The sequence below is a fragment of the Oratosquilla oratoria genome, chromosome 1, assembly GCF_046742065.1.
Source record: "Oratosquilla oratoria isolate Oo_2021 chromosome 1, ASM4674206v1, whole genome shotgun sequence".
Lineage (NCBI taxonomy): Eukaryota > Metazoa > Arthropoda > Malacostraca > Stomatopoda > Squillidae > Oratosquilla > Oratosquilla oratoria.
In genome coordinates this window covers 58,064,238-58,090,961 of record NC_134777.1, presented here as the reverse complement: position 1 = coordinate 58,090,961, position 26,724 = coordinate 58,064,238, and the positions used below count along the sequence as shown (strand labels likewise).

Below are 26,724 nucleotides of genomic sequence, written 5' to 3'. Positions count from 1 at the left end.
CCTAGTATTGCTTACCTAGTATTGGTTAGTGGGGAAATAAGAATATTTCTTGTTGGATCCCCACCTCTTAAAATATTGCGCCGGTATTTGATTGCTCATACCCTTTGTGCCTGTCGTACCTAGTTTTAAAAGTTGATACTGACGGTGCAGTCACTACATGATCTGGCAAATGATTCCACTCACGCAATGTACGGATTGTGAACCAGTTTCCCTTGAGCGAAGTTCTCCAGTGGTCCGGAACAACTAATTTGTAACTGTGGCCCCTGAGTCCAGTTGTGCTGAGGCTGAAAAACTTGGTGTATGGAATGTCCTCATATCCGTGAAGAAGCTTATAGACTTCAATCGTGTCTCCGCGTTTTCTTCTGTCCTCCAGCGTCTGTAAGCCAAGGAATTTGCACCTCTCTTCATAGGGCAGCTCTGAACATTCCGGCACTAGCTTGGTAGCCCTGCGTTGCACTTGCTCCAGTAGTTTGATATCCTTCACTAGGTATGGCGACCAACACTGGGATGCATAATCTAATATCGGTCGAACCAGCGCCTTGTAGAGAGGGAGCAGGATCTCCCGATCCATGTAGGTAAAATTCCTCTTGATAATGCCCAGTCTGCTATTTGCCTTGGCTGCAATCATGGCTACATGTGTGGAGGACTTCAGGTCTGTAGAGACAAAAACTCCTAGGTCTTTTTCCACCGTTGACTTATCCAGGTTCCTTTCTCCAAGCTTGTAGTTTGTTCTGGGGTTCCCATGGCCGAAGTGCATTGTCTTGCATTTGTCTACATTAAAGGTGAGTAACCACTTTCTGCTCCATTCAGCTACTCTGTCCAAGTCTCTCTGTAATGCCTCGACATCTTCCCGGGTCTTGATGTTCCTATATATTTTTGCATCGTCTGCAAACAGACTTGCCGATGATTCCAAATTATTAACAAGGTCATTAACATAGATGATGAACAGAATTGGTCCCACCACCGATCCTTGTGGCACTCCGCTCTTCACTGGTAGCGACTCCGAGAAAGTACCCCTTATGCCCACCCGGTGTGATCTGTCCCTCAGGAAGCTGGCAATCCAATTCTTGGTGTTACCTGTTACCCCAATTGCCTCCAGTTTAGCTAACAGTCTCTGATGAGGAACTCTGTCAAATGCTTTCTCACAGTCAAGGTAAATAGAATCTATCCAGTACTGGTTGTCCACTGCGTTGATTACGTCATCCAGGTATGTCAGCATGTTGGTGAGGCAGTTCCGTCCAGACCTGAAGCCATGTTGTGCGTTGCATAGGATCCGGTTTCTATTCACATGGGCCATAAGTGCCTCCCTAACAAAGCCTTCCACCACCTTTGAGACTACGCTTGTGAGTGACACTGGTCGATAGTTAAGTGCTGTGCTCCTGTTCCCTTTTTTGTGGATAGGCGTGATGTTGGCTCTTCTCCAGTCTTCGGGTACGTCGCTTGTTGTCAGGGATGAATGGAAAATCTCGGCTAGTGGTTCTGACAATACCTCTGCACACTCTTTCAATACGGTGGGGGAAATGCCATCAGGTCCAGGTGCCTTATTTGCATCTAGGGCCTCTAATTTCTTCCTAACCTCTGCAGCAGTTATGTGGACATCATTTATTTCTTGACTTTGGTTGGTAGGGTTTGTTTCAGGTATCTCTGCTCCTTCTTCCCCGATGAAGACGCTATTGAATGCCTCGTTCATAGTCTGGGCTGCCTCATTATCGCTTTGTGTTAGGTTTCCATCTGCCTTTCGCAAGCTTGGAACCCTCTCTTTAACATTGGTCTTGGACCTCACATACGCCCAGAAGTGTTTGGAGTTGTCCTTTGCATTGTTTGCCACATTCTTTTCGAATACAAATTTTGCCTTCCTCACTTCTTCTGTTGCCTTATTTCTGATGTGATTGTAGATCTGTCGTCTTCTTGGTGTCTTTCTGGCCCTGTATCTTTGCCAAGCTGCTTCCTTCTTGTCGAGTGCATTAAGAACCCTGCGTGTCATCCATTTTGGTTTCCTAGATTTTGATGGGGCTTTATATGTGGGTACACACTCCTTGATTATCTGGTTATACTTCTCCTTAAAGGTGTTCCACTTCTCGCCTGTTGTTTTTCCCCTGAGAAGTTCCTTCCACTCTATCTCCCCAAATAGGTGTTTCATTTTCATTTTATCAGCCTTGTGGTAGTTCAGTTTCATTGTCCGGTCTTCTTCTAGTAATGCATTTGTCTCTGAAATAAATTTAAAGGATAATACTGCATGTTTGCTCAACCCCAGGGGGGCTAGATCCTCCACTTCGCACTCCTTCTTCGTGAATATTAGGTCTAGTCGGGAGGGGTTGTCCGTGTCCCTCAAATGTGTCCAGTCATCCACATGCTGTGACCAGAACACATCTCTCACTGCTGTTAAAAAATTCTCTGCCTGGTTTAGCCCTTGGGTACCCTCTTGCACTCTATTTTGTTCCCAAAGAATATTTCCGAAATTGAAGTCTCCACATACTAAAATTTGTTTGTCCCTGCTATACTCTTCACTTACTCTAATAATGTTACATATCTTATCGTTGTTCAGAGCTAATGATGTAGGTGTTCTATAGACTACTCCAAGCAAGATCTAAGAATATAAGGTCTAACCACTTCCGACCGAATTTCGAGGGAGTTGGCGCAGCGGGCCCGTGAACGTCACCTGGCTGTTCAAAGTGGGGTTGGCGGGTCCTATAGCTGTCAGTTGAAGCTGGTCCGTCGTTGAAGAATGACGTTGCCTTCGCTCGCACCGCTCCACGCAATTAGTTATATTCTGACAAATATTATATAAAAAATATATATAAAATATTGTAGTTCCTGTCTATATATATGAATATATAATATATATGATATATAATATATAAAATATTATAGTTCCTGTCTTCCTTGGCGTTTCACAGTTTTCTTCAAAGTTTCACAAAGAGAAAACGGACCCAGCCTAATGACGTCAGAAGCTGCGCACAATAATTCAAACGGTCTGACCTGTATATTTAGACCTTGACTCCAAGTACGATGTCTTTGCCACCTGCGCATTTCACTTGGCACCAAACTGTCTCTTCTGCTTCGTGCTGGGTAAGGAAGGTGACCGAGTCTGTGTCCACAATTAGATTCTTGCGTGTTGATATTATAACTCCTCCACCTGGTGGTGCATGTTGATCTTTTCTATCCCTCCTGGTGACCACATATTCCTTGGTGTTAATTAAAGAGGTTCATGTCCAGCATTTCTTCATTGGTCTTGGTCTCTGTTAACAATCAATACAAAATCTGGTTGTTCTCTTTGCATCAGGCTACCCAGTTCCGCCACCTGTTCCCCAGTCCATCTAAGTTTGTGTAAAGACAGTTATACACCATACGTTGGGGGTCTCTGGAACCCTTGGCATTAGTTTCCGTATCCTCTGTATGTTCTTGAGCGAAAGGTCCGTATGTCAGCTATATGTTTTACATATGTCGTATAAATGCTACTATTATCTGTATTTTGTACTACTGAGAACATGAGTTTATTGTCTGAATATTACAATATTTGTATTCTAATTTCCCCGCTTTAGTTTTAGTAAAAATGAAACTATAACACAGTTCAATTTTTCATGGAAACATTTGTAATTCCAATTGTTGTTTGTTAATAAACACTTGATTGTAAATAAATTGCATATTATTAATGAACAATCTTGTTTCATAATTATTATATGTAATATATCTCCATTTCAGATTTAATGCAGACAACCATTAGATTCGTTTGCGATAGTCCTGCACTCTAGTGGCAAACAAAATAACTATTTACAGACTTGACCAGCGTCACCAAGTTGTATGTCGAGATACCCTTCTTTATTTATATATTTCTAGTATCCGAATCATCTGCTAACTTGGCCTTGTACAGAAGGATTCGTTCCACTGGTAACCAAGGTAAGGGAATAGTTGGGTTTGATCGAAATTGAAATTTAAAATGGTTATATCAGATGTGTTTTATGGAGTGTGTGATCGAGTGGTAATGTACAATAGGCTGTAGTTTGATAATGTATGCTGAAAAGAAGTAAAATATTACATAATTTAGTACCGGCTTCCGGATTTGTGTATTATCATTATTTATATTTATACTGGTTACTTTAAATTTTTTATTTTCTAATTTTCTTGGTTAAAAGTAGTAATAATTGCCAAGTAAATTGAATCGACGAAAAATACATTTTGAGAATAAAATCGGTTTATCATTTGGGCATTCAGTTGTAGATGCATAACCAATCATCCAATGATCCAGTCAACAGTAATTTTGGTATATTTTGGTTTGTGTTCAGTTAACCATAGGTCAAATATTTTAGTCACGGATGATTCCTAGGATGAGACTATTCTGATCTGCGATGTCTTGAGATCTTGCTTTATGAAAGAAGGACCTCAAGACATCACCAAGTTAGTAAGCTGAATACTAACAATCTTAGTTCTAACTTCTTACTTAACTTTACCTTACCTGTAACCTTAGGGTCCTGCCTGGCCATGTCCTGGATAAAATTTCGGTATTACTGTATACCTGCTGAGGTGTAGCATCCTTACCATATCCTTTACTTACTAAGCCACATAAAAAAATTTTGGTTATCCTTGCTTCCGGGAAGAGGCATATCGGGTGGACTTTTTTTTGGCCATTTGGGTATTATTTTAATTGTGCACACCTACGCAATATAGCATTAGAAAATTAAATATTAATTTTGTAAATAATGCATGAGCATAATCTGCGATTTTCTTATTGGAAATAAATAAAAAACCTTGCTACAAGCAAATCTACTAACAAACGAAGCCGCTAGGATACGGTCCAGATGCCATGTCTTCTGTCCAGTCCAGTCACTGTCAGTTAGATGATGGCTTTCACATTGTGGACTGGGTGTTCTTCAACTCCAGGTGACATTAATAAATGCTTTTACAAAGACAATAGGGCTTCCTTGGACTTTGAGAGAACATGGGTTTCTGTTGTCTGTTAATCACCCGAGGTACAGTTATAATCAGGCCATCAGTATCTGTGATAATGACAGTGAGCCAGATTATCTTTAGAATTTGAGGTACCGAATTACTAAATGTAGGTTAGGTTAGAATAGATGAATTTATCATCCTATCATTTCAACCTCTGCATCTATCAAAACAAACATGGCGTATCATTCAACCACCCTGACTATTCTTGTTAGTAAATCTGTTTTAGCAACTTTGTTATAGATTTCCACCAGGAAAATTGCATATTACATTGGTATATTATAATCTATAAAATTAATAATTGATTTATCTATTGCTATACCACGTAGGTATGCACTTCTAAAAATTTACTCTCATTTGTCCAAATATGTGGTTGAAACGTGCAAACTCACTAGCAAGAACTTTTGTAAACAATCTCTGGAATATTCTGCATAGAATTCAGAAGATGTCGTTGGTAGTGCTCAGTCCATACTTAGTTTACTTAGTAGAATTTAGAGGGTCTTCCTCATAGCTGTGGTGGTCCACCGCTTCTTCCGGTCCGGGAGTCTTCTTTTTGTAAGTCAATCTGGTCTGGAATGGAGTTTGAGGCTGCCCTGCAGTGAGCTGTATACCCAAGTACAGGAGGCTCGTCTGACAACGTCTTCAGAAATTTATGTAGGTGTAGTTTGAATTTGGTGACTGGGCAGTTCTTGATCTCTCCTGCATGCTTCGCTAGTATGTTGAAGATTCTGGGACCATTGTGTGTGAAACTGGAGGACAAAAGGGTCCTGATTCTATCTGGGGCAGATGTAGACAGCGATTTCTTTTCATACATGCGACCATTTCTGCTATTGTGTGTCTCTTGCAGAGACAATGTAGTAGGGTCAGGTACCTGTTTCTCCAGTATTTTCCACACATATGGCCTGATATATCTCTCGTCTTCTTTGTTGTGAGTATAGGCCTAGTTTTTTCAGGTGATCCTAATAATTGAGGCCCTGCATGCCTTTGATTTGCCTGGTGAAGTGCTTTTGGACAGACTCTAGTTCCTGTATTTCTGCCCTTTTTTGTGGTGACCAAGTTGGCTATAGTAGTCGAGTACTGGTTGTACAAGTGCCTTCCAGAGTGATAACATTAGATGTTCCTCTCTTGATTTGAAGGTCCTAAGTACCCATCCAGCCATTTGTCTGGCTTAACTAGTAGTTTTGTATATGTGGTTTTTGTAGGTGGCATTTTCATTGAGGTGAATTCCTAGGCACTTTACCACCTGACTCGAGGATATAGTTATGCCTCCCTTAGTGTGAAATGTGATGGAACTTATTAGGTTGGAATTGGGGCCACATCGTAGTATTTCAAACTTGGCCTCACTGAACTGCATGTTATTAATTTCAACCCATTCTGAGACTGTCAAGGTTGTCCTGTAATTCCTGGATGTCTGCCTTGTTGCTGATTCTATGGCTGAGGGTGGTGTCGTCCGCAAAGGATGACAGAAATGAGCTGTCCACGGTTTGGCTTATGTCATTCATTAGGACCAGGAAAAGTAGCAGACCCAGCACTGATCCCTGCGGTACACCACTGAGAACTGCTGACTTCCCTGATTGGTGGCCATCAACAGCTACCACACCTGTGTCCTTGTTCTGATAAAGTTATGGAGCCATATTCCAATCTTACCCTTAATTCCCACAGCCTTGAGTTTGTTTGAGAGGATGCCATGATCAACTCGGTTGAAGGCCTTAACAAAATCAAGGCACACAACATAGTTTCCTCTTGGGGATTGGTGCCACCTGCGTAGAGCCGGTGGCTAGGGCTGATTGCCGCCGTTTGGCCCCCAACTCTTGGGGTTGGGGGGTGGTCCCACGACGTAGACCCGCTACACTACATAGCAGAACACCCACACACACCATGAAACATTGAAACAACACCCAAAGACCTGTATCACACAGATACTCTCTTCTCTTCCTCCACAATCACCAAATACCAGCCTCCGGAAACATATAATCATATCACTCACCGCTCCATTAACACACTGAAAGACAACACACTGCTGCATGCCAGACCCCCTGATATCCACCCTTCTGAATCCTCTCTCCCACGAAAGGACAGAGTCCACCTGGCCAGACTGTGGTGCGGCCACCACCCAGCACTTCTAAGCTACCAGAAGAGGCTGGATGACCGCATTGTGAACAGCTGCCCAGGATGTGACACTTCACCCCATACCATACAACACATAATGGAAGACTGCATTATACACAATCATGCACGCAAACAACACAACATACACTCTATAAAGGATTTGTGGGAAAACCCAGTTTTGGCTGTGGCATTCCTTGGGGAGACGGGACTGCTCGGACAGACAGTCTAGGGAACGACAACAACAACATAGTTTCCTCGTCTTTCAAGCTCTTGGAGCAACCATTCATAGTGGCTTAACAAGTTGGAAAGACATGATCTCCCTTTATGAAAACTGTGAGATTTGCTTATTAGTTGGTGTTTTTCTAGGTACCTGATGATGTTATTTCTCAATATCTTTTCAAAAACCTTTATGATATGGGAAGTGCAACTGGTCTGTAGTTTTTGGCCAGACTTCTTTCTCCTCCCTTGTAAATTGGAGATATTTTGGCTTCCTTCAGTCTGCTTGGTATTATTCCTGTATCGAGGGACAGTCGCCAAATTTTCTGAAGGGGGGATGCTAGAGACTTTGCATTTTGTAAGAATGATGGCAGGCATACCATCTGGGCCAGCAGCTGAGTTTACTCTAAGTTCACAAATTGCACTCAGCACATCAGTCTTGGTGAAATGTATGTCATTGAGTTGTGGGTTTCCGTTGTTTTGTATTGAGAAGAATTCTTGGGGATTGTTTACAATACTTTCAGTTTTTGGTTGAGAAAACACTGTTGTGTATTGTTGTGCTAAGATATTGCAGGTTTCCTGGGAGCTTGATGACATTTTACCATTATCCATTTGGAGTGGTCCAATTTTGGTTTTTGCTTTTGAGAATTTTTTAGTAACTGAAAAAGTACTTAGGATTGGTTTTAATGTTACTTATTGCTTGAATTTCTTCTTTGTTTCTTTGCTCCTCATGAGACACCTTGATTTCTCTTTCTATTGTGGCAATTTTGTCATGAAGTGCTCATTTGCGGTTTTCATTTGTTGATTGAGAGAAGTTCTTCTTTTCATCAGTATCTTCTGGTCTTTAGGGATGTTGCTTTTTCGAGATGTTAGTAATCTTCTCTCTGGTATTTTATTTTCGCATACAGTTTGGATAGTCTCAAGGAAACTGTCAAGCAAAATGTTTGTCACTGCCTTGGAGGAGCGTTTCCCAATTTATGTTGTGCAAGGTTGAGTTCACCTCATCCCAGTTGATGTTGCTATTGAAGAAATTAAATTTGGAGAATGGGTTACTCACGGGTGGTATGGATTCATCATTTGGGGAGTCTGGTTTACTGTAGTTTGTGGTTATTGTTATAAGGATGTGATCTGAGAAGATGGTTTATTGGTTGTATAGCTAGACATGGCATCACTGTTATTAATAAAGAACAGGTCTAGGATATTGTTTCCTCTTGTTGGTATGTTAATGACCTGTGTCAGGAACATAGAGTTGGTAAAGTACAGGAGTTTCTCTGCTTGTGATTTGTCAGTTTGAGGGGTTCCTGCTATGGCACCATCAGACCATTTGATGAATGGGAAATTAAAGTCCCTGCAGAAAACTACATATGGTGTGGGGTTTGGTAGGATCTCATACAAGTGATTGAGTTCTGATATTGCATCTTCAATGTTTGTTAAGGAGCAAGCTGGGGGGGTCAGTAGCAGTTTATTACTACCACATTTAGCTTTTGTATGTGGAGTGCCTGTAGTTGCACTTGCTTATCTGTATAGCTAAGGATTAACTTTGTGTTTGGGGTTATGTCATCTCTTAGATATACAATGGTCCCACCGTGGCTCCTATTTTTCTTATCTGTTCTATATATTGTGTAGTTTTCCAGTTCTATTTCTGCATCTCTTACATCTACAGATAGGTGGGTCTCTGTGAGGGCAATAATCATATAGTCTTCGGTCTTGGCTAACTCTCCAAGATATGGAACCTTACTTTGGTTTGATTTGGGGTAAAGCCCCTGGATATTGCCCATTAAGATTTTTTCTACTGACCTCCCCCGATCGTTGGCCAGGCCCAGAGTGGGCTCATGGATGCTGGTGCAGCTGGCCACTGAGTGAAGCACTGTTGATTTACTGGTTTGGTTAGGTTCTGTAGGGTTGTTCCCTGGGCCTCTACTATCTTGGTCAGATTTGACATGACTGATTTCATTTCACAGATCATGTGTAAATTTTTTTTATCATTCCCATAAGATGTGTTGTCCTGGTACTTTGATTTTTTTTGTGGTGTTGAACATAACATAAGAACATAAGAAATAAAGGAGACTGCAAAAGACCATAAGGCCTACACTAGGCAGCTCCTTATCCATCACCACCTGTCATCCCCATCCATAAAGTTGTCTAATCGTTTTTTAAAACAACTGATAGTTTCAGCGCTTACTACATGGTTACTAAGTTTATTCCATTCATCGACCACCCTATTAGTAAACCAATTCTTGCCTATTTCCTTCTTAAATCTAAATTTGTCCAGTTTATACCCATTACTGCGAGTCCTGCCCTGTTGTTTTATTATGATGACCGTGTTTGCATTACCCTTGTTATAGCCTTTGATCCACTTGAACACTTCTATTAGATCACCCCACACTCTGCGTCTTTCCAGAGAGTGTAAGTTTAGGTGCCTAAGCCTCTCTTCGTAAGGCAAATTTCCGAGTCCTTGTATCATTTTGGTCATTCTTCTCTGTACTGATTCTAGTGAATTTACGTCCATTCTGTTGTGTGATTTAGTTTTGCCTTTTTGTGTATCAACATTTGTTTCAGGTTGGTGACGCTTGGTCCCCATAATATGAGTGTATTTGTAAAGTTTGTTGAAACGTTCATTATTCTGCAGTGAGTTTCGGCACAAGATAGGGTGGGACAGGAGTCCCTCAAATAACGTGGATTCGAATAACACGGATTCAGTCATATGTGGATTTTATTTCAAAACCATCTCAAATGTAGAGAACCGTTTTAAAATTTGCGCCGAGTCGGGCACGCATACGCACACGCGGCAACATCGCAAACATTTGTGGTGACTGCTTTCTATTTTACTACTGTATATACAGTCAATCCTCATATAACGCAGTCATTATGTACACTGGGAACTGCTCAAACAAGGGTGTGGTGCGAGGGGATAGCCGTGGGTGGCTGCCTGCGGTTACGTGTCAACCTCCGGGTACAGATGCAGGAGGGAGGGAGGGGTAGCCAACAAGCTTTAGCTTGTCGCTTCCACCACCTGCCCCGCGCTATCGTGAAATTTTACTGCCCTAACCTGTTGAAGTGTAATGTTTCTTTCATTTGGAACACAACTAATAAGTCTGATAATGACTGCGCTTGTCGTGTCTTAATTTCTCTTTTGAGGTTCTTGTTGTTACTGGTGGTGGTGGTTTGGGAGATCAAAAACAAACATATACACGCTTACACACGTGTAGACACGTGTTAGACAACCAGTGTATGTTGTGAATGTGCATGCATGTACACACAAATATGAACACAGACACATGCACGTACATTCTTACTTGTACATGTGAACACAGACACATACACGCTCACACACACACGCCACACACATACATACGCCACATACACACACGTGTATACACCACATACACACACATGTATATACGCCACATACACATATGCATATACGCCACATACACACATGTATATACGCACAAACATACAAACGCCACATACACGCGCGCACACACACACACGTACACATACACATACATACGGTTCTCGGTATTTAATATGGAAAGTCAGCATACGCGGATTTGGTCATATGCGGTAATTTCAGGAACCTAACCCCCACATTGTTTGAGGGACTCCTGTAGTTTTGGCAGCCCTTTCCCTCTTTGCAGCCGCAATCGTCTCTTGGACTTGTGGTTCACAAACTTAGGGCATGGCTTAGGATGGTTATACTTGCAGCCTTTACTGTTAATTCCGTGTTTGCATATTCCTTTCCTGTAGTATCTGCAGATCCAGGCATTGCCTGTTCTTGACCCTGTAGGGTCAGGACTGGTATTGGCTTGATTACTGACTGCAGATTTGGTTACAGGTGGAACAGCATGATCCTGGGGCTGGTCAGGTTCTGGAGTTAATTGAATTTCTGGCGGAGTCAACTCCTGGGCTGTTACTCAAAGTTGGTGTTTCTGCAGGGATTGAATCTGAGACAGTTGTTGGTTTTCCGTAGCAATGCTGGGTTCCTTGATGGTCTGTTCCCTGGTTGCTTTCTGGTGTACTCCGTCTTGATGTTGCCTGTTCATCAATTGCTTTTTGTGCCTCTTCTGCTATCTTTACCCAACATTCATCCAAGTATTTGGATTTGTAGCATTTTTCACAGGTATATTTCCTGGTTGTTTTCAATAGGCACATAAGATTGTAAAGCAGGAGTTTTGAGCAGTAGTAGTGAATCCATTTTTTGCATTCCCCACACTGAATAGAGTGGGTCATGTCATCATCTTTGAAACAGGGCTTTAAGAGATAGAATTGCCCTTGTGCTCTTTGCAAGCTATGATAAAAACCATACAAATGTCATAAACCAAACGCTGACACTTTCACAGAGTTGGCCATTTGTTTACTCTGCCAAATGGTACCAAGGCACAGTTGTGCATGTTCGGAAGGCTCAAAACTTGAGAGGCACAAAATTTGAAGTTGAAAGGTCTGAGCGGGTAGCATATTTTAGCATTCTTGAGGAAATGGGACAAAAAAAAATTAAGGTCAGGAGGGGACAAGAGCCCCCCAAAAATGTTGGTATTATTTTAGTTGTGCACACCTAAGCGATATTGCATTAGAAAATTAAATATTAATTTTGTAAATTATAATACATGAATGTAATGCAATTTTCTTGGCGGAAATAAAAAACAAAAAACCTTGCTACACGCAAATTTACTAACAAATGAAGCCACTAGGATACAGTACGGACGCCATGCCAGTCCAGTCACCATCATACAACTGCTTTCACGTTGTGGACCGGAAAACTCCAACTCCAGGTGACATTAATAAGCACTGTCATGAAGACAAAGGGCTTCCTTGGACTTAATGAGAGAATACAGTGTTCTGCTGTTGTCTGGTAACTGCCCAAGGTACAATAGTAATCAGACTGTCAGCATCCGTGACGACGACAACCCAGATGATCTTTAGAATTTGAGGTACCAAATTACTAAACATTGGTTTGGTTACATAGGTTAGTTAGGTTAGAATAGACTAATTTATCATCCTTTCATTTCTTTGACCTCGGCACCTATCAAAAACATGGTGTATCATTCAACCACAGCAAGTTCGTTACAAAATAGGTTTTAACAACTTTTTTGTTATTTATTTCCGCCAAGAAAATTGCATATTACATTGATCTATTGTAATTTACAAGATTAATAATTAATTTTCTATAGCTATATTTCATTGGCGTGCACAACTAAAAATTTACTGGGATGACTTCATCTATGAGAGGCTGAGATGAAAGGGAAACAGGGTGGGCTGGCTACCTCCCATACATGAGGAAGAGGGACTTGGTATATAAATAGACCATTCAGAAATTTGGTTATTTGTGGGTAAAGCAATGAATGTTGCAAAGTAAAAGTTCAAGGTATGTGCAAGATTTCTTGGGCCAATATCCTGTTTGCTCACCCCACACAATCCCATGCATGGTTGTGTGCCACCACTGTTCTGCTTCACTCCCAAAGTATCCACAACTGTTGGGTTTGAAACTTAATTTTTCATGTTTAACTTTCAAGATGACCCACAAGAAGGCAACTATGCCAGGTAATGAAAACATGGTAGTGCGGTGTACCTCTCACCATTGAATTTGTGTAGATTAAGAAGTATTTATATTTGATGCTGATGAACAGTGCCTCTCCTTGAGAACAGTATTGCACAGGGGTGGATTCATAGATGTTTTAAAGTATAGTCATAATAGAAGTAGAAAAGAGAGGTAATTTAAATTAAATGAGTGTCATTCTTTTGAGGAGATTAGTTTCCAGTCATTAAAAAAATCCTGCTTTACTGGTCTGTAGGGGTATTGCAGAAGTCCCTTAACCTTGTCAATACGAGTCAGATTATCCCGCGCATCATTGGATGCCTGAGGTGCAATGATTGGTGCATCACAATACTCATGTTATAGAATATAAAGTCACTGCTGTATTACTCATTCTCTTTCGCTGAGTAATCATAAACACTGAAAACATAATTATGCCAGTTCACAGAATTTGGGGGTCACTAGGCTACAATTTCAAAATAAATATAATCAAGACTCCAACATTTCTCGTATACTCGCGCCTCATGACTCTTATGTAGGCATCACTGTATGGAAGAAGTTATTTACTCCATAAAACACTGCCAGGAAGTAGATTTAATTTGGAAGTGGGTAGAAACAACTTCAACTGTGTAGTTGATGAATGGAATAAACTTCCTTCAGAGGCAGTGGAATGTAGTTCAGTATTGACTGCCATTTATTTTATATTTGTTATTTTATATTTGTATATTTGTTTGTTTGATTTTCACTTATTATTAGTTGTCAATTTATTGTTATTTACTATTTACCTATTGGTTTATTATTTAACTAAACCTATGCATTTATTTATTTTATTCATTATTTATATTATTATTATTATTATTATTTTTTTACAAGCAGCGGTTATGCCGCACCCTGCTTCGCAGGGGCTTGGCCTTCGGCGAGTGAGCTTCGCTCACCGGGTGCGCAAACATGTATTTTAATAACTACCTAAAAATAAACTCTTCTACTTTTGACCATTCTGCATTGTTGAAAAAGCCAAATACATACCACGTTACCTGTGAGTATCACAGACTGGGAAAACCCCTTACACGTGTGTGCCTAGATTGCCGTAACACGCTGGTTCAGTTTTGGTCAAAATAAGCAGAATGGTCAAAAGTAGAAGTTTATTTTTAGGTATTTATTTTTATTCATCATTATTATATTTTTCCACATCCGACTTAGTTATGGATCAAGAGGTCTCCTGTGGGCATGATCCGCCTTTGTAATCCTTACCCCTATGTCTGGTTTTGGAGTTTTAAAATACCAGTCCATCACCTTTCTGTAGGCAGCATGATCAGTTATCATGGTGTACAGCATAAGTTTGAATATGAACAATAAGGAAATTTTAAAGTGGTTTTCCCCCAGTTTCAAGCCATTGATATAGACAGGAGAAGGTTTGTGTACTCTTGTTCTTGCCCATGGCTAATACTTCAGCAGAACTTTAAAGGTGCAGTGGTGATAGTTTACAATAAAGAGCACACTATAAAACTTGATCTTTTGATTTTTTATTCTTAATGTCTTTGGGCAAGAATCCCAGTTGATACTGTGTTTATTTCCAAGCAATCTGGAAACATGTCGGATGCCAAAAGGTAGGAATAGCCAAGTGCTACTGACCTTTAGCTTGGTGTTGGCTTTTAAATGTTTCCCCATCTAAACCCCTACAATACTGTTGTTCAAAATATTAGTAATCTTCTAGAGTTGATCAACATCTGGGTATGTTTTTAAAGGTTTTATTGATTTCAATTGGCTACCAAAATATACTTTATTAACAAGATAACATACACAGTATTTCTTCCTAAGAAATTGGATTTTGTTAAAAAATTGTAAATTCTTTTGCTTCCATATATTAGTGGAACTGAAATATAGATTATTGTTCAGAAAACATACCCATGAGCTCTATATATAAAAGTTAAACCTTGCTTCTATAAGTTTGGATATGCAATATGCAGCCTACCCCTGTAAGCTTTGATATAGCACATTGAATGAGCACATATATTATGGGTCATCATTTTGATGTACATGTTTCACTTATAAGTACTGCAGTGGCCAGAAGCATCTTTTTATGCATTGATTATTGACACTACATCTTTTAGGTTGTAAGAAACTTTTACATTGTAAACAGAAGACCAAAGCATCCACAGTTTCAAGGTAGACATCACTAGTAAGTGTATGCTGCTACAGCACAGTAATACAATTTGTTTGGGGCACTTGATATTGATAAATGGATGCATTAGATGGAAATGATTTGTTGGACATGTACCCAACCTTTCATGTTTAACAAGTCCTCACACATTGGTATTTTTCCTTGTATAAGAATATTGGTAGAGTAAAATGTTTCAGGTATTTTGACAAAGTAGATACTTGTATTTGATATGCAGTGATAATGAGAAACAAGTTGTGTATGCAAAAGGAAGTAGTTGAAATGCTACATTTGACCAAAAATTGCATATTGCCAGAGCACTGATATGGAAACCAAATATTGTCATTGTTAGTGGCTCTAAATGTCTGAGGACTTATTGCCATAATTTGGTGTAAAAGATGAATAGTTTTATCATCGTAGTACAATTTAGTTTTCAAGACTGACCAACTTACCGATTGTGTTGTCATTTGGATTTGGTAGGAAGTAATGTCAGTTCACTTTGTCCACATGGGGTGTATTTGATTTTATTTTATTTTTCCTCTCATGGTTTTCATATACATCACTATCTGCTTAAATAAATATGGATTTATAAAGGTAGGTGACAGTACTTGTCAATAGTATATGGCCCTACCCCTTGTGGCCACATATTTGTTGAAAATGTGAAGGAATTTTCTGAGGTGGAGTTATATAGAATGTATCTGGCAACACCCTGCTGTCACACTGGGCCAACAGAGTGGAACATGAAAGAGAATCCAGCTAGTCGCTCCCACACTGCCGTGGGAAAAGCATTTACAGGTAACCCCTCTCTTTGGGACCTTGCCTTTTTTCACTGTTTTTCTTCATGTCCTTAGGGTCTGTATCATTACCATGGCACCTACAAAGGAATTAACTAAAGTGGTAATTGCTCAAGTCACTGGATTAAGAAGGCAGACCATGGAACTAAAGAAATCGGTGAAATGTTGAAGATGACTAAGTCCAAAGTCAAGAGATAATGGTGCGATTTTGGGAGGGCGGAGGGCTGGAGATACCATCCCAGTAACTTGTAATAGAGGATCCTAAGAAGGCTTCTCCTTCAAAGATTTTGCTTATGTTAGTGGATTTTACTCTTAAAGTACACTTTGTGATATTCAAAACCATTGGAGGTCTTTTTAGGATGCCCTATCCTACGTTTCTGGGATGATGTTTCCAGCTCTCTTCCCTCCCAAAATTGCACCATGTATCTTTTGACTTGGACTTAGTCACCTTCTGTATTTGGGCTTGGCTACCTTCAATATTTCACTGATTTCTTTAGTTCCATGGTCTGCCTTCTTTAATCGTATGACTTGGGCAGTTGTATCTTTAATCAATTCTTTTGTAGGGGCCATGGTAACGATACATACCCAGTGGAAATGAAGAAAACCAGTGTGAAAAAAGGCAAGATCCCGAAGAGAGGGGTTACCTGTAAATGCTCTTCCCACAGCAGTGTGGGAGCAACTAGCTGAGTTCTCCCTCACATTCCACTCTGTTGGCCCAGTGTGACAGCAGGGTGTTGCCAGATACATTATATCTACATAATTTCGCCTTAGAAAATGCCTTCCTATTCTCATCATGAATAAGCGGTTACAAGGAGTAGGGGTCACATACTTTTCATGGGTACTCTTTAAGTATAAATTAAATTTAATATTGATGTAACATTTATCAGTTAAAGTTTGGGGTTTCTGTCAGGTGAATACAATTGCTTGATGGTACCCTTGTTATTGTGGCAAAGTAGCATGCAGTTGATACTTTAGGGTCTATATGGGGCGTCCCTACGGACCAGAGCCACACATCATTTTGTCTATGATAGAGGAAAACTCTGTTCATAGAGAAATGATGACACTTTTATACTTCGACTGTCCCTCCATTATGCTGTCCCCCAACCCCTTGCTGCTGTCCTGTACCATTTCTCTAAGTATTCATTTTCTGTGGTGGCGGAAAAGAATACTGCCACCAAGTATTTCCACTTGGATCGTAAGAGGCGAGAAGAAAGGGACGGGGATTGGGACTAGGCATCCTTTTCCTTGTAGCCCCACAGGGGACATTCCTAAACAAAAAAGTAAAGGCATAAGAGGGTCTGGGAGTTTTCCGACCAGCACCCTAAGGTTTGGGTCTTTTAATGTGCGTAGATGTGGTACAGATGAGAGTAAAAGGGAAGAGATAGGTAGTATGTTTGTGAGAAGAAAGATGGATGTGTTGGCTTTGAGTGAAACCAAGTTGAAAGGGAAGGGTGAGTGTAAGTTTGGGAGTGTAAGTGGGAGGTTATCAGGAGTGAAGAGAGGGCGAGGGAGGGAAGGGGTGGCTATTCTAGTAAGTGAAGAGATAGGTAAACGTGTAGTGGAGTGGAAGGAGGTTTCCTCAAGGATAATGTGGATGAAGGTGAAACTGGGAAAGGAGATGTGGGTCTTTGTAAGTGCATATGGGCCTGGCAATGAGGAGTGTAGAAGAAAGGGAGGCCTTTTGGATAGATTTAAATGCGTGCATAGAGGATTTAGGGAGAAATGTCAATGTAATAGTACTGGGAGACCTTAATGCTAGGGTAGGAAATGGTCCAATTGATGGAGTGGTTGGGAAATGTGGAGTTCCAGGAAAGAATGGTAGTGGAGAGTTGATGGTGGAAATGTGTCTAGAAAGAGAGTTGATGATAGCAAATACAGTGTTTCGGAAGAAAGTCAAGCATAAGTACACATGGGAGAGGGTGGTGGATGGAAGGGTGGTAGATAGAGCGTTGATGGACTATGTAGTGGTAAATAGGATTATGATAGGAAGAGTTAAGGATGTACATGTGCTAAGGGGAGAGGGTGGGGGAATATCAGATAATTTTTTGGTGGAAGGTAAGTTGAGAGTGGAGGATAGATGGAGAAAGAGGAAAGGGACAAAAGGTAGGGAGGTGCTTAGAGTGAACTCATTAAAGGAAAAGGAGGAGTACAAGAAGAAGCTGAAGGAGTGGGAGGGAGTGAAGGATAGAGTGGAGCTAGGTGTGGAGGAGGAATGGGGATGGTTCAAGGAGGGAGTCACAAAGTGTGCAAGGATGGTCTGTGGAACAAGAAGGACAAGAGGAAATAGAAGGAAAGGTAGTGAATGGAGGGATGAGGAAACAGAAGGTTGTAGAAGAGAAGAAGTGAGCTTTCACAGATTGGTTACAAAATAGGACGAGGGAGTCATATGAGAGGTACAAAGAAAAGAGAAGTAAAGCAAAAGGTAAAGGAGGCAAAGAGGAGAGCAGATGTGAAGTGGGGTAAGAGTATGACAGAAAGTTTTGAAAGTAATAAAAAGATGTTTTGGAAAGAAATTAAGAGAGGAAGAGGAGGGGAATCAAGTAGAGAAGAAAAGGTAAAAGGTGCAGATGGAGAGATGATAATGGAAGAGAAGGCAGTAAGGGGAAGATGGGCAGAATATTTTAGGGAGTTGCTAAATGTGAAGGAGGATAGGGAGGGAAAGATAGTTGCAGTGGGAAATGCTAAGAAAATGACCGTGATGAGTGAGGAAAATGGAGGAGAAATGAGGAAGGATGAAGTGAAGGCAGTTGTTAAGATGATGAAAGCAGGTAAGGCACCTGGTCTGGATGGATGCCATGCAGAATGTCTAAAAAAAAAAGAGGAGGTACAGTGATGGTGGACTGGCTGGTGAGGTTATTTAATGTTTGCTGGAGACGGTAGAGTGCCGGAGGACTGGAGGAGTGCCTGTATAGTTCCACTTTACAAGGAAAAAGGGGACAAGTGTGAATGTAGTAGTTTCAGAGGGATTAGCTTGTTAAGTGTAGTTGGGAAGGCTTATGGGAGGATCTTGATTGAGAGGATTAGGAGAGGAACAGAGGGAGTAATTGGTGAGGAACAGTGTGGATTTAGGACGGGTAGAGGTTGTGTAGATGAGATCTTTGTGGTAAGACAAATATGTGAGAAAGCTATAGGAAAGGGGAAGGATGTTTTTTGGGCTTTTATGGATCTGGAAAAGGCTTATGATAGGGTAGACAGAAAGGCACTGTGGGAGGTTATGCAGATATATAGGATAGGAGGAAAGCTTCTAGGAGCTGTCAAGAGTTTTTATGAGAGTAGTAGAGCTTGTCAGGATTAGAAATGGAGAGTGAGTGGTTCGAGGTAAAGGTGGGACTTCGTCAAGGATGCGTTATGTCACCCTGGCTGTTCAACTTATACATGGATGGGGTAGTGCGAGAGGTAAATGCAAGGGTAGTGGGTCAGGGATTGGAGATGGTTAAAGAAAATGGAGAAAAGTGGGAGATGAGCAAGCTGTTTTTTTGCGGACAACACTGCGCTTGTGGCAGGATCGGAGGAGGGATTGAGGAAGTTGGTGACAGAGTTTGGGAGAGTATGTGATAGAAGAAAGCTAAAGATAAATGTGGGTAAAAGTAAGGTGATGAGATGTACAAGGGGTGAAAGTGGCAGTAGACTGGAAGTGAGCATTAAGGGAGAGCGACTGGAAGAAGTGGATAGTTTTAGATATTTGGGTGCAAATGTGGCAGGAAAAAGTGGAGGTAGAATGTAGATTGAGAGAAGCAAGTAAATGCCTTGGTGGATTGAAGAGTGTAATGAGGAATAGACATTTAGGAATGGATGCTAAGAGGAGACTGTATGAAGGAGTGATTGTGCCAACAGCACTGTATGGGGCAGAAACATGGAACATAAGAGAGGAAGAGAGAAGGAGTTTGAATGTGTTTGAGGTGAGGTGTCTGAGAAGTATGATGGGGGTTACTGGGCTAGATAGTGTGAGAAATGAGGTGAGGAGGAGAACGGGGGTGGAAATGGAGTTGGGAGATAGGGTTGATGAGAGTATTAGGATGGTTTGGACACATGGAAAGGATGAGTGAAGAAAGACTAGTAAAAGAGGTATGGAAGGCAGATGTGGAGGGAGTGAACATGAGGGGACATCCTAGGATGAGGTGGATGGATGGAGTGAATGGGGCTTTGGGAAAGAGGGGAATGTCTGTTGAGGAAGGACGGGAGAGGACAGAAGACGGGTGAATGGAGAATGGTTGTATATGGATGAGTTTGTGATGCATGTGTGAGCAAAATTTGATGCAGCCCAAAAGGATTTCTCCCTGTCTTCTCCTTTTATGCATGGGGGGACGGAGAGGGGGGGTCGCCGATTTAATGAAGCGGCCTTGCTGTGGATGTGCTGTGTCTTGCGACACTGCTTCTGACCCAGGGCAGTGGACAAGGTGCAGGGATGACCCGTCATCCAGGAGGTGCTAAGATAAGAGGGAGGGTGGAGGGGTGTGGAGTGTATTCAGGGATGGAATGGGTGGGAATGATTTTATGCCTTTTCCTTTTTGGCTACCTCCCTTGTAAGGGGGAAAAAGCCTTGGTATATGTATGTATGTACTTGCAATTTAGAATTAATGTGTTTTTATAGATTATATTCAAATGCACCTAGGGAAATTGTATCAGGATAATGGGAAATGCGATTTAACATTGCTAAGAAAATACAAAATTGAATTGTAAGAAAGGAATTTTTTGAACATACTTTCCAAATTGAATATACAGGGTCTAACAGATAAATCCATACAAACTTTGAAGAGGTTTTAAGCACTTAAAAAGTAACATATGGCAATTCTGATTGTTTCCAGATACTTCCATTTGTCTAATAATTTAGCCAGTTGTATACTAGCACCGGTGCAATAAACATTAAGCAATGGAACAAGCCATATGCGAACTTCGTCGCGCGGGTCACACTCCTAGCGCCATAATAAGGATGCTAAAATACTCCAGACAAACTGTTTACGATGTTTGTAAACGTTTTGATGAGACCGGCGAAGACCAACGAGCTGCTCACAAGCCCAGAAGGGGCAGAATTCTAACACCTCGCTTTTTAGCTGGTCTCAAGAGAAGTGTCAATGCAAATCCAGCCTTACCATTATCCAGAGCATTAAAGAAATTGGGATTAACCTCATTCTCACAAGGAAAAAGACATCTTTTGACACGAAAAATGAAAGAAATCCGCTTGACCAGGTGCCAAAAGCTGTTGAACTGGATGAAGTCAAATGGCTCAGTCATCAAGTTTTTTTCCGACGAGAAGATTTTCACGGTTGATGCGACTTTCAATAAGCGGAATGATCGCTGGATAGCCTCCTCATCCTCAGAGGTTCAACACAAGACAACAACAAAGAAACCATCAAGTGTCATGGTGCTCTGTGTGGTGTCGACTGAGGGGGACGTCTTCACTCACTTCTTCAACAACAAGGAGAAAGTCAATGCCGTTGTCTATTGCAAAGTTCTAGAAGAGAAAATAATACCCTGGATGAAAGATAAGGCTAGTGGCAACCAGTTTGTCTTCCAACAAGACTCGGCTCCAGCCCACACAGCGAAGAGGACCACCAACCTTCTCGAAGGGTCAAATGTGCAGTTCTGGAACAAAGAGTTGTGGCCCTCAAATTTGCCAGACCTAAACCCTTTAGATTATTATTTTTGGGCGTGAATTGAGGCCAAGGCATGTGACAAGCCACACAGAAGTATAACAACCCTGAAGACAGACATCAAGAAGGCTGTGGGTTCATTATCAAAGTCTGAGATCATCAACGCTGTATCCAAGTTTCGTAAACGCGTTGAAAGCGTCATAACAGCTGAAGGTGGTTACATTGAATGAAATCATTGTTCTTATTGCCTTTTCTAAATATACTGAAAATTTCATAACTCTGTTTATTATAACCCGAGATATTAATCTTAAAACATGTGATAAGAAGTTGTACGGATTTATCTGTTAGACCCTGTATATGGCATAGCTTGACTGCAAGTTGGCTTGAAATATGGTAACTTTATTTTATGATAATTGTTTGTGAAGAAGTCAGTACTGTATACAAGGGAAAATTGTCATTTTTACAGAACTTTTAAGGGGTATTTGATTTGTATCTGTGCTTTGAGTTATTGGAAATTCAGTCCTCTAGGTTAACATTTATTGGCTTCTTAATGTCACAGATTTTCCCAATTGTGTTCCTAGAAGATTCACTTTGCTGACAATTCTTTTAACTTGCAGGACAGTCGCAGCAGCAGGCGAAGCCTTTTCAAGTGTTCTTGACGAACTTGCCAATAAACTTACTCCAAAGATGGCACCAGGACGGATGATGAAGTACCCCTACACCTTCACAGCCAAGTTGGCACAATTTCCATTTGCCTATTACTTCAAGAATCAGTGGGTGTTCAGATATTATATCCTTGGTGTTGCAGCATGCATCCCAGTCTTCAACTGGATTGAAAATCAAGGTAAGCAATATGAAGAGGAATTATTGATCTTACTCTTTTCTTCATTTTCCAGCAGTTATTTCCAGCCACATTTTCATGTGTATATACATATTCATGAACATGCAAATATGCTTGGTTGGTAAACGCACACTTGACTTGGGATTCAATTATTATTTTATTTTTATTTATTTTATTTATTCATTTATTTTATCTATTTATTTATTCTTTCTGCATCAGCTCTCATAGCCCCTGTGGGGCTACAAGGAGAAGGATGCCTAGTCCCAATCCCCGTCCCTTTCTGCTCGTCTCTTACGATCCAAGTGGAAATACTTGGTGGCAGTATTCTTTTCCCCTACCACAGAAAATGAATACTCAGAAATAATAATAATAATAAAAAACATCACCATGGGTTGGTGAAAATATGACTGTTAAGGGAGGAGTGGAGGTAGAATGTACATTGAGAAAAGCATGTAAATGCTTTGGGGGATTAAAAAGTGTAACGAGAAATAGACATTTAGGAATGGAGATTGTATGAAGGGGCAATTGTGCTGATAGCACTGTATGGGGGTAGAAACATAGAACATAAGGGAGAAAGTGTAAGAAATAATGCGTTCGAGATGAAATATCTGAAGTATGGTATGGGTTACTAGGCTGGATAGAGTGAGAATTGAGGATGTGAGGAGGAGAGCAGGGGTAGAATTGGAGTTGGGAGATAGGGTTGATGAGAAGGTATTGGGATGGTTTGGACACATGATAAGAACTAGTGAAGAAAGATTAGTAAATGAACTGTGGAAGGCAGAGGTGGAGGGAGTGAACATGTGGGGGTGACCAAGGATGAGATGGATGGGGTGAAAGGGGCAATGGGAAAGACGGGAATGTCTGTTAAGGAAGGGAGAAAACAGAAGATAGGGGTGAGTGGAGAATAGTTATGTATGGATGATTCTATAATACATGGAAGGGTGGGTGGGAGATGTGGGGGGGATGTTAGAAAGTACAAGGGAGTAATATTTTGACACAGCACAAAGGGATTTCTCAGTCTTCTATTTTTCTGCACGGGGGGATGGAAAGGGAGTGGGAGATAGGGTTGATGAGAGTATTAGGATGGTTTGGACACATGGAAAGGATGAGTGAATAAAGACTAGTAAAAGAGGTATGGAAGGCAGATGTGGAGGGAGTGAACATGAGGGGCCGTCCTAGGATGAGGTGGATGGATGGGGTGAAGGGGGTTTGGGGAAGAGGGGAACGTCTGTTGAGGAAGGATGGGAGAGGACAGAAGACTGGGGTGATTGGAGAATGGTTGTATATGGATGATGTTGTGATGCATGAGGTGGAATGGGTGGGGGGATGGGGGGTGAGGTAATATGTGTGAGCAAATTTTGACGCAGCCCAAAGGAGAGGTAGGGTCGCCGATTTAATGAAGTGGCCTTGCTGTGGATGTGCTGTGTCTTACGACACTGCTTCTGACCCAGGGCAGTGGACAGGGTGCAGGGATGACCCGTCATCCAGGAGGTGCTAAGATAAGAGGGAGGGTGGAGGGGTGTGGAGTGTATTCAGGGATGGAATGGGTGGGAATGATTTTATGCCTTTTCCTTTTTGGCTACCTCCCTTGTAAGGGGGAAAAAGCCTTAGTATATGTATGTATTATTATTATTGTTGTGATACATAAATCCTTCTCCCACCAATACCAGAGAACATGTTACAGTAAGTCCTCGTTATACGGTACATATGCGCTCCTGAAAACCTTATTGCAAATTGAAATTACCATATACCGAACCCATTATAACGTGTAATAATAGGATATGGCAGACATACTTTCTCCCTGCTCTTTCCTCTTCAAAATATCTAGCAGATACCGTATACGTGAATTTTTCTTACTGTAAATAGAATCGAGGGTAGTAATTACCAAACACTGTAACTGTGAATTTACTGGATAAAGATTTACCATATAAGTATGACTCACTGTACTATAAAAACATGTATACACTTGTCACAAAGTAAACACTATGTGCAACCCTTAAATCTGGTACTTTACCAAACTTCTTCCAACATTTACTTGCTTCCCTCACCTTATAATTCACCTACACCCTTACTCCTTTGCTACATGTGATCCCCAATACTTAAAGCTCTCCATTTCCTACAGCCTCTCCCTTTTAATTTTATTCCAATCCACCATCACCCCTACCCCTTGAATATCATTACTTAATTTTGCCCACATACTTTCAGCACCCTCTCGCATACCCTACCAAACTCCACGTCAATCAGTTCAGCCATAAGCACATTGTCTGCAAACATCTGCCTCACCTCCCACTTCCCTCACCACATCCATACACATGTTGAACAACCATGGTGACAAAACTGGAGATATTAACTTCACCTCAATCGCTTCATTTCCTAACTTCGCAAAAATACTACTCTTATATAAATTTTGACCACCTTGAAGACTTTCCTCTCTCCCAGATGTCCACACAGCATCCTGTTATACCCCTAGGTCAGCCTTGTCATATGCCTTCTCCAAATCCATGAAAGCCCAAAAACCACCTCTAACTTTCGCCAAATTTTTTCACATAGGTCTTAACCTCTTCCTTTCCTAAACCCACACTACTACCACTCTTTCCTACATCAGAATGCTCTTAAAAACTTCTACATTTATATGTCCTTTTCCCCTTGGACAGTGGAACAATACATGCATTCTTCCACAGGCACACCCAACAGTCTCACTAGTCATTCCTCAATAAATATTCATCCCCTTTGTCAAACACTTCATATAATAACCATCAAACCTAGGTGTTTACCAACTTTTATTGATTTCACTTCTCTATGTATCTGCTTTCCCAATAGCCCTGTCATTCTCCTTTCCCTGCTGTTATTTTTGTGGTATTTACTGCCATAATGCAAGACTTCCTCTCTGCCTCTGCATTTCACATATCCTGGAAATACTCTACCCATCTTCCTCATACTCCTTCAATTCCATTAACATCTATCCATCTGCATTCTTGACCCTTTATCTACCTACCTTGCCCCTTCAATCTTCATTTCCTTCCCAATTTTGTTTCTATTCACAATTCTTTATCAGATGTACCTCGCCCTACATCTGCTTCCCCTTTGGCCTCCCTCCCTCTGCATTTCATTTCCACCTTTCTTTATTTTGCACCTTTCATTACTTGTAACCTCTGCTGAATTGTGTAATCAAAGAAGTTTTGCATGTTAAGGTGTGTAATTTTTACTTGCTCTTCCCACCTCCATTTACACATTAACTCAATTTTCCAAATTTTGGCCGGGGGGGGGGGGGGCAGCAGCAGTAGCCTGGCCAGTCACTCCACAGAAGACACAACATACTGCCCTGTACTCTCACTATCCAGGCAACACTTGTCTTCCTTGTGTGGCATGTAGACCAAACTAGAGGCTGTAGCCAGATACCTTTGGGCCATGGGTCTCCTGCAAGAAAAACTTGGGCCGACAGATTGATGGATTTATGGTGCGTCACTAGCTTATGATAGCAGAACTGTCGATGGTCAACTCTCCTCTCCTATCTTCCCTCCCTTATTTCTTTCTTTAAAAATGTGTACAAATGCTCATTTTGTTTTTCTCTATTTGCAGCATGCTCGCCAGCCAACAAGGAAAAGTGGGCAAAGAAAGACCATTAGGTATCATGCTGCATCTTAACATCTATTCCAGTTTTTATTTTAGATATAATGAAAATTTAAACCTGCTGCAGAATACCAAATGGGATCAGCATGCTATGTATAGACAAATGTACAAAGAAAAGAAAAATTAAAGGTTTACTAAAATGTGGAGTTTGCTTTTTCCATTTAAGTGTTGCATATACCATATTCATAGATCACTATTGGTTGTTTGGCTAAAGTAAAAGGGTTGTGCATGGGAAAACAAACATTGGAAAGGAATTGTAATTTCTTTAATGTTGTCTTGCTTAGTAGGTAAACAAACTGAAGGCTCTTAAGCAAAATTGTGGGAAGCAAAAGACACTAGAAAATTGAACAGGTAATTGGACCATACTGTCGTACTGCTCGATGTGTATATTGATAGGATAGTAAGGGAGGTTAACATAGGTGCAAAGCTTTTGACCCAATTTGTATGGTGCTGAACAGGGATGATCCTTCATACATGGGAGGTGGGGGGGGGGGGGTTAACTGCTGCCCTGCATAGAAGGCAGTGAACTGGAATTAGGTGATAATGTAAGGATGTGGGAGGCGAATCGGTATTATAATTGGTGGATAATACTGCATGCGTGACTTATTTTGAGGAGACTGAAGGAGTCTAACTTTAGTTTGGATTATTATGCAAGAGAAGAAAGTTACGAGTGAATGCTGGTAAAGGTAAAGTAATGGAATAAAGTAGGAATAATGATCGTGGCACACTGAATGTTAGTGTGAAGGCTTGAATAAGGGGAGAGATTTGAATAATTAGACTAAGATAAAAGGGAAACAAATGGGTGGGTACATGGCTTGGCTGGCTACCTTAGTTAAAAAGGGTCTTTGGTAGTCTTAGTTTGAGGTGAAGGTGGCACTGCACTGGAGATGTATGTCACTGTAGTTCTT

At 41.0% G+C, this 26,724-nt stretch overlaps 1 protein-coding gene across 2 annotated transcripts; it reads left to right on the top strand.

The window, feature by feature from the left end:
* Nucleotides 1-3,872: 3,872 nt before the first annotated feature.
* Nucleotides 3,873-25,956, top strand: roh (reduction of Rh1). Of its 2 annotated transcripts, none has more exons than XM_076191007.1 (4): nucleotides 3,873-3,897; nucleotides 14,381-14,409; nucleotides 21,963-22,189; nucleotides 25,766-25,956. In XM_076191007.1, the coding sequence occupies exons 2-4, from the start codon at nucleotides 14,393-14,395 to the stop codon at nucleotides 25,810-25,812; spliced, it is 291 nt and encodes a 96-aa protein (XP_076047122.1). In that variant the 5' UTR covers nucleotides 3,873-3,897; nucleotides 14,381-14,392; the 3' UTR covers nucleotides 25,813-25,956. The 2 variants fall into 2 exon arrangements, with proteins under 2 accessions (XP_076047122.1, XP_076047032.1); XM_076190917.1 differs by lacking the exon at nucleotides 3,873-3,897 and adding an exon at nucleotides 13,669-13,740.
* The last annotated feature ends 768 nt before the right edge of the window (nucleotides 25,957-26,724 follow it).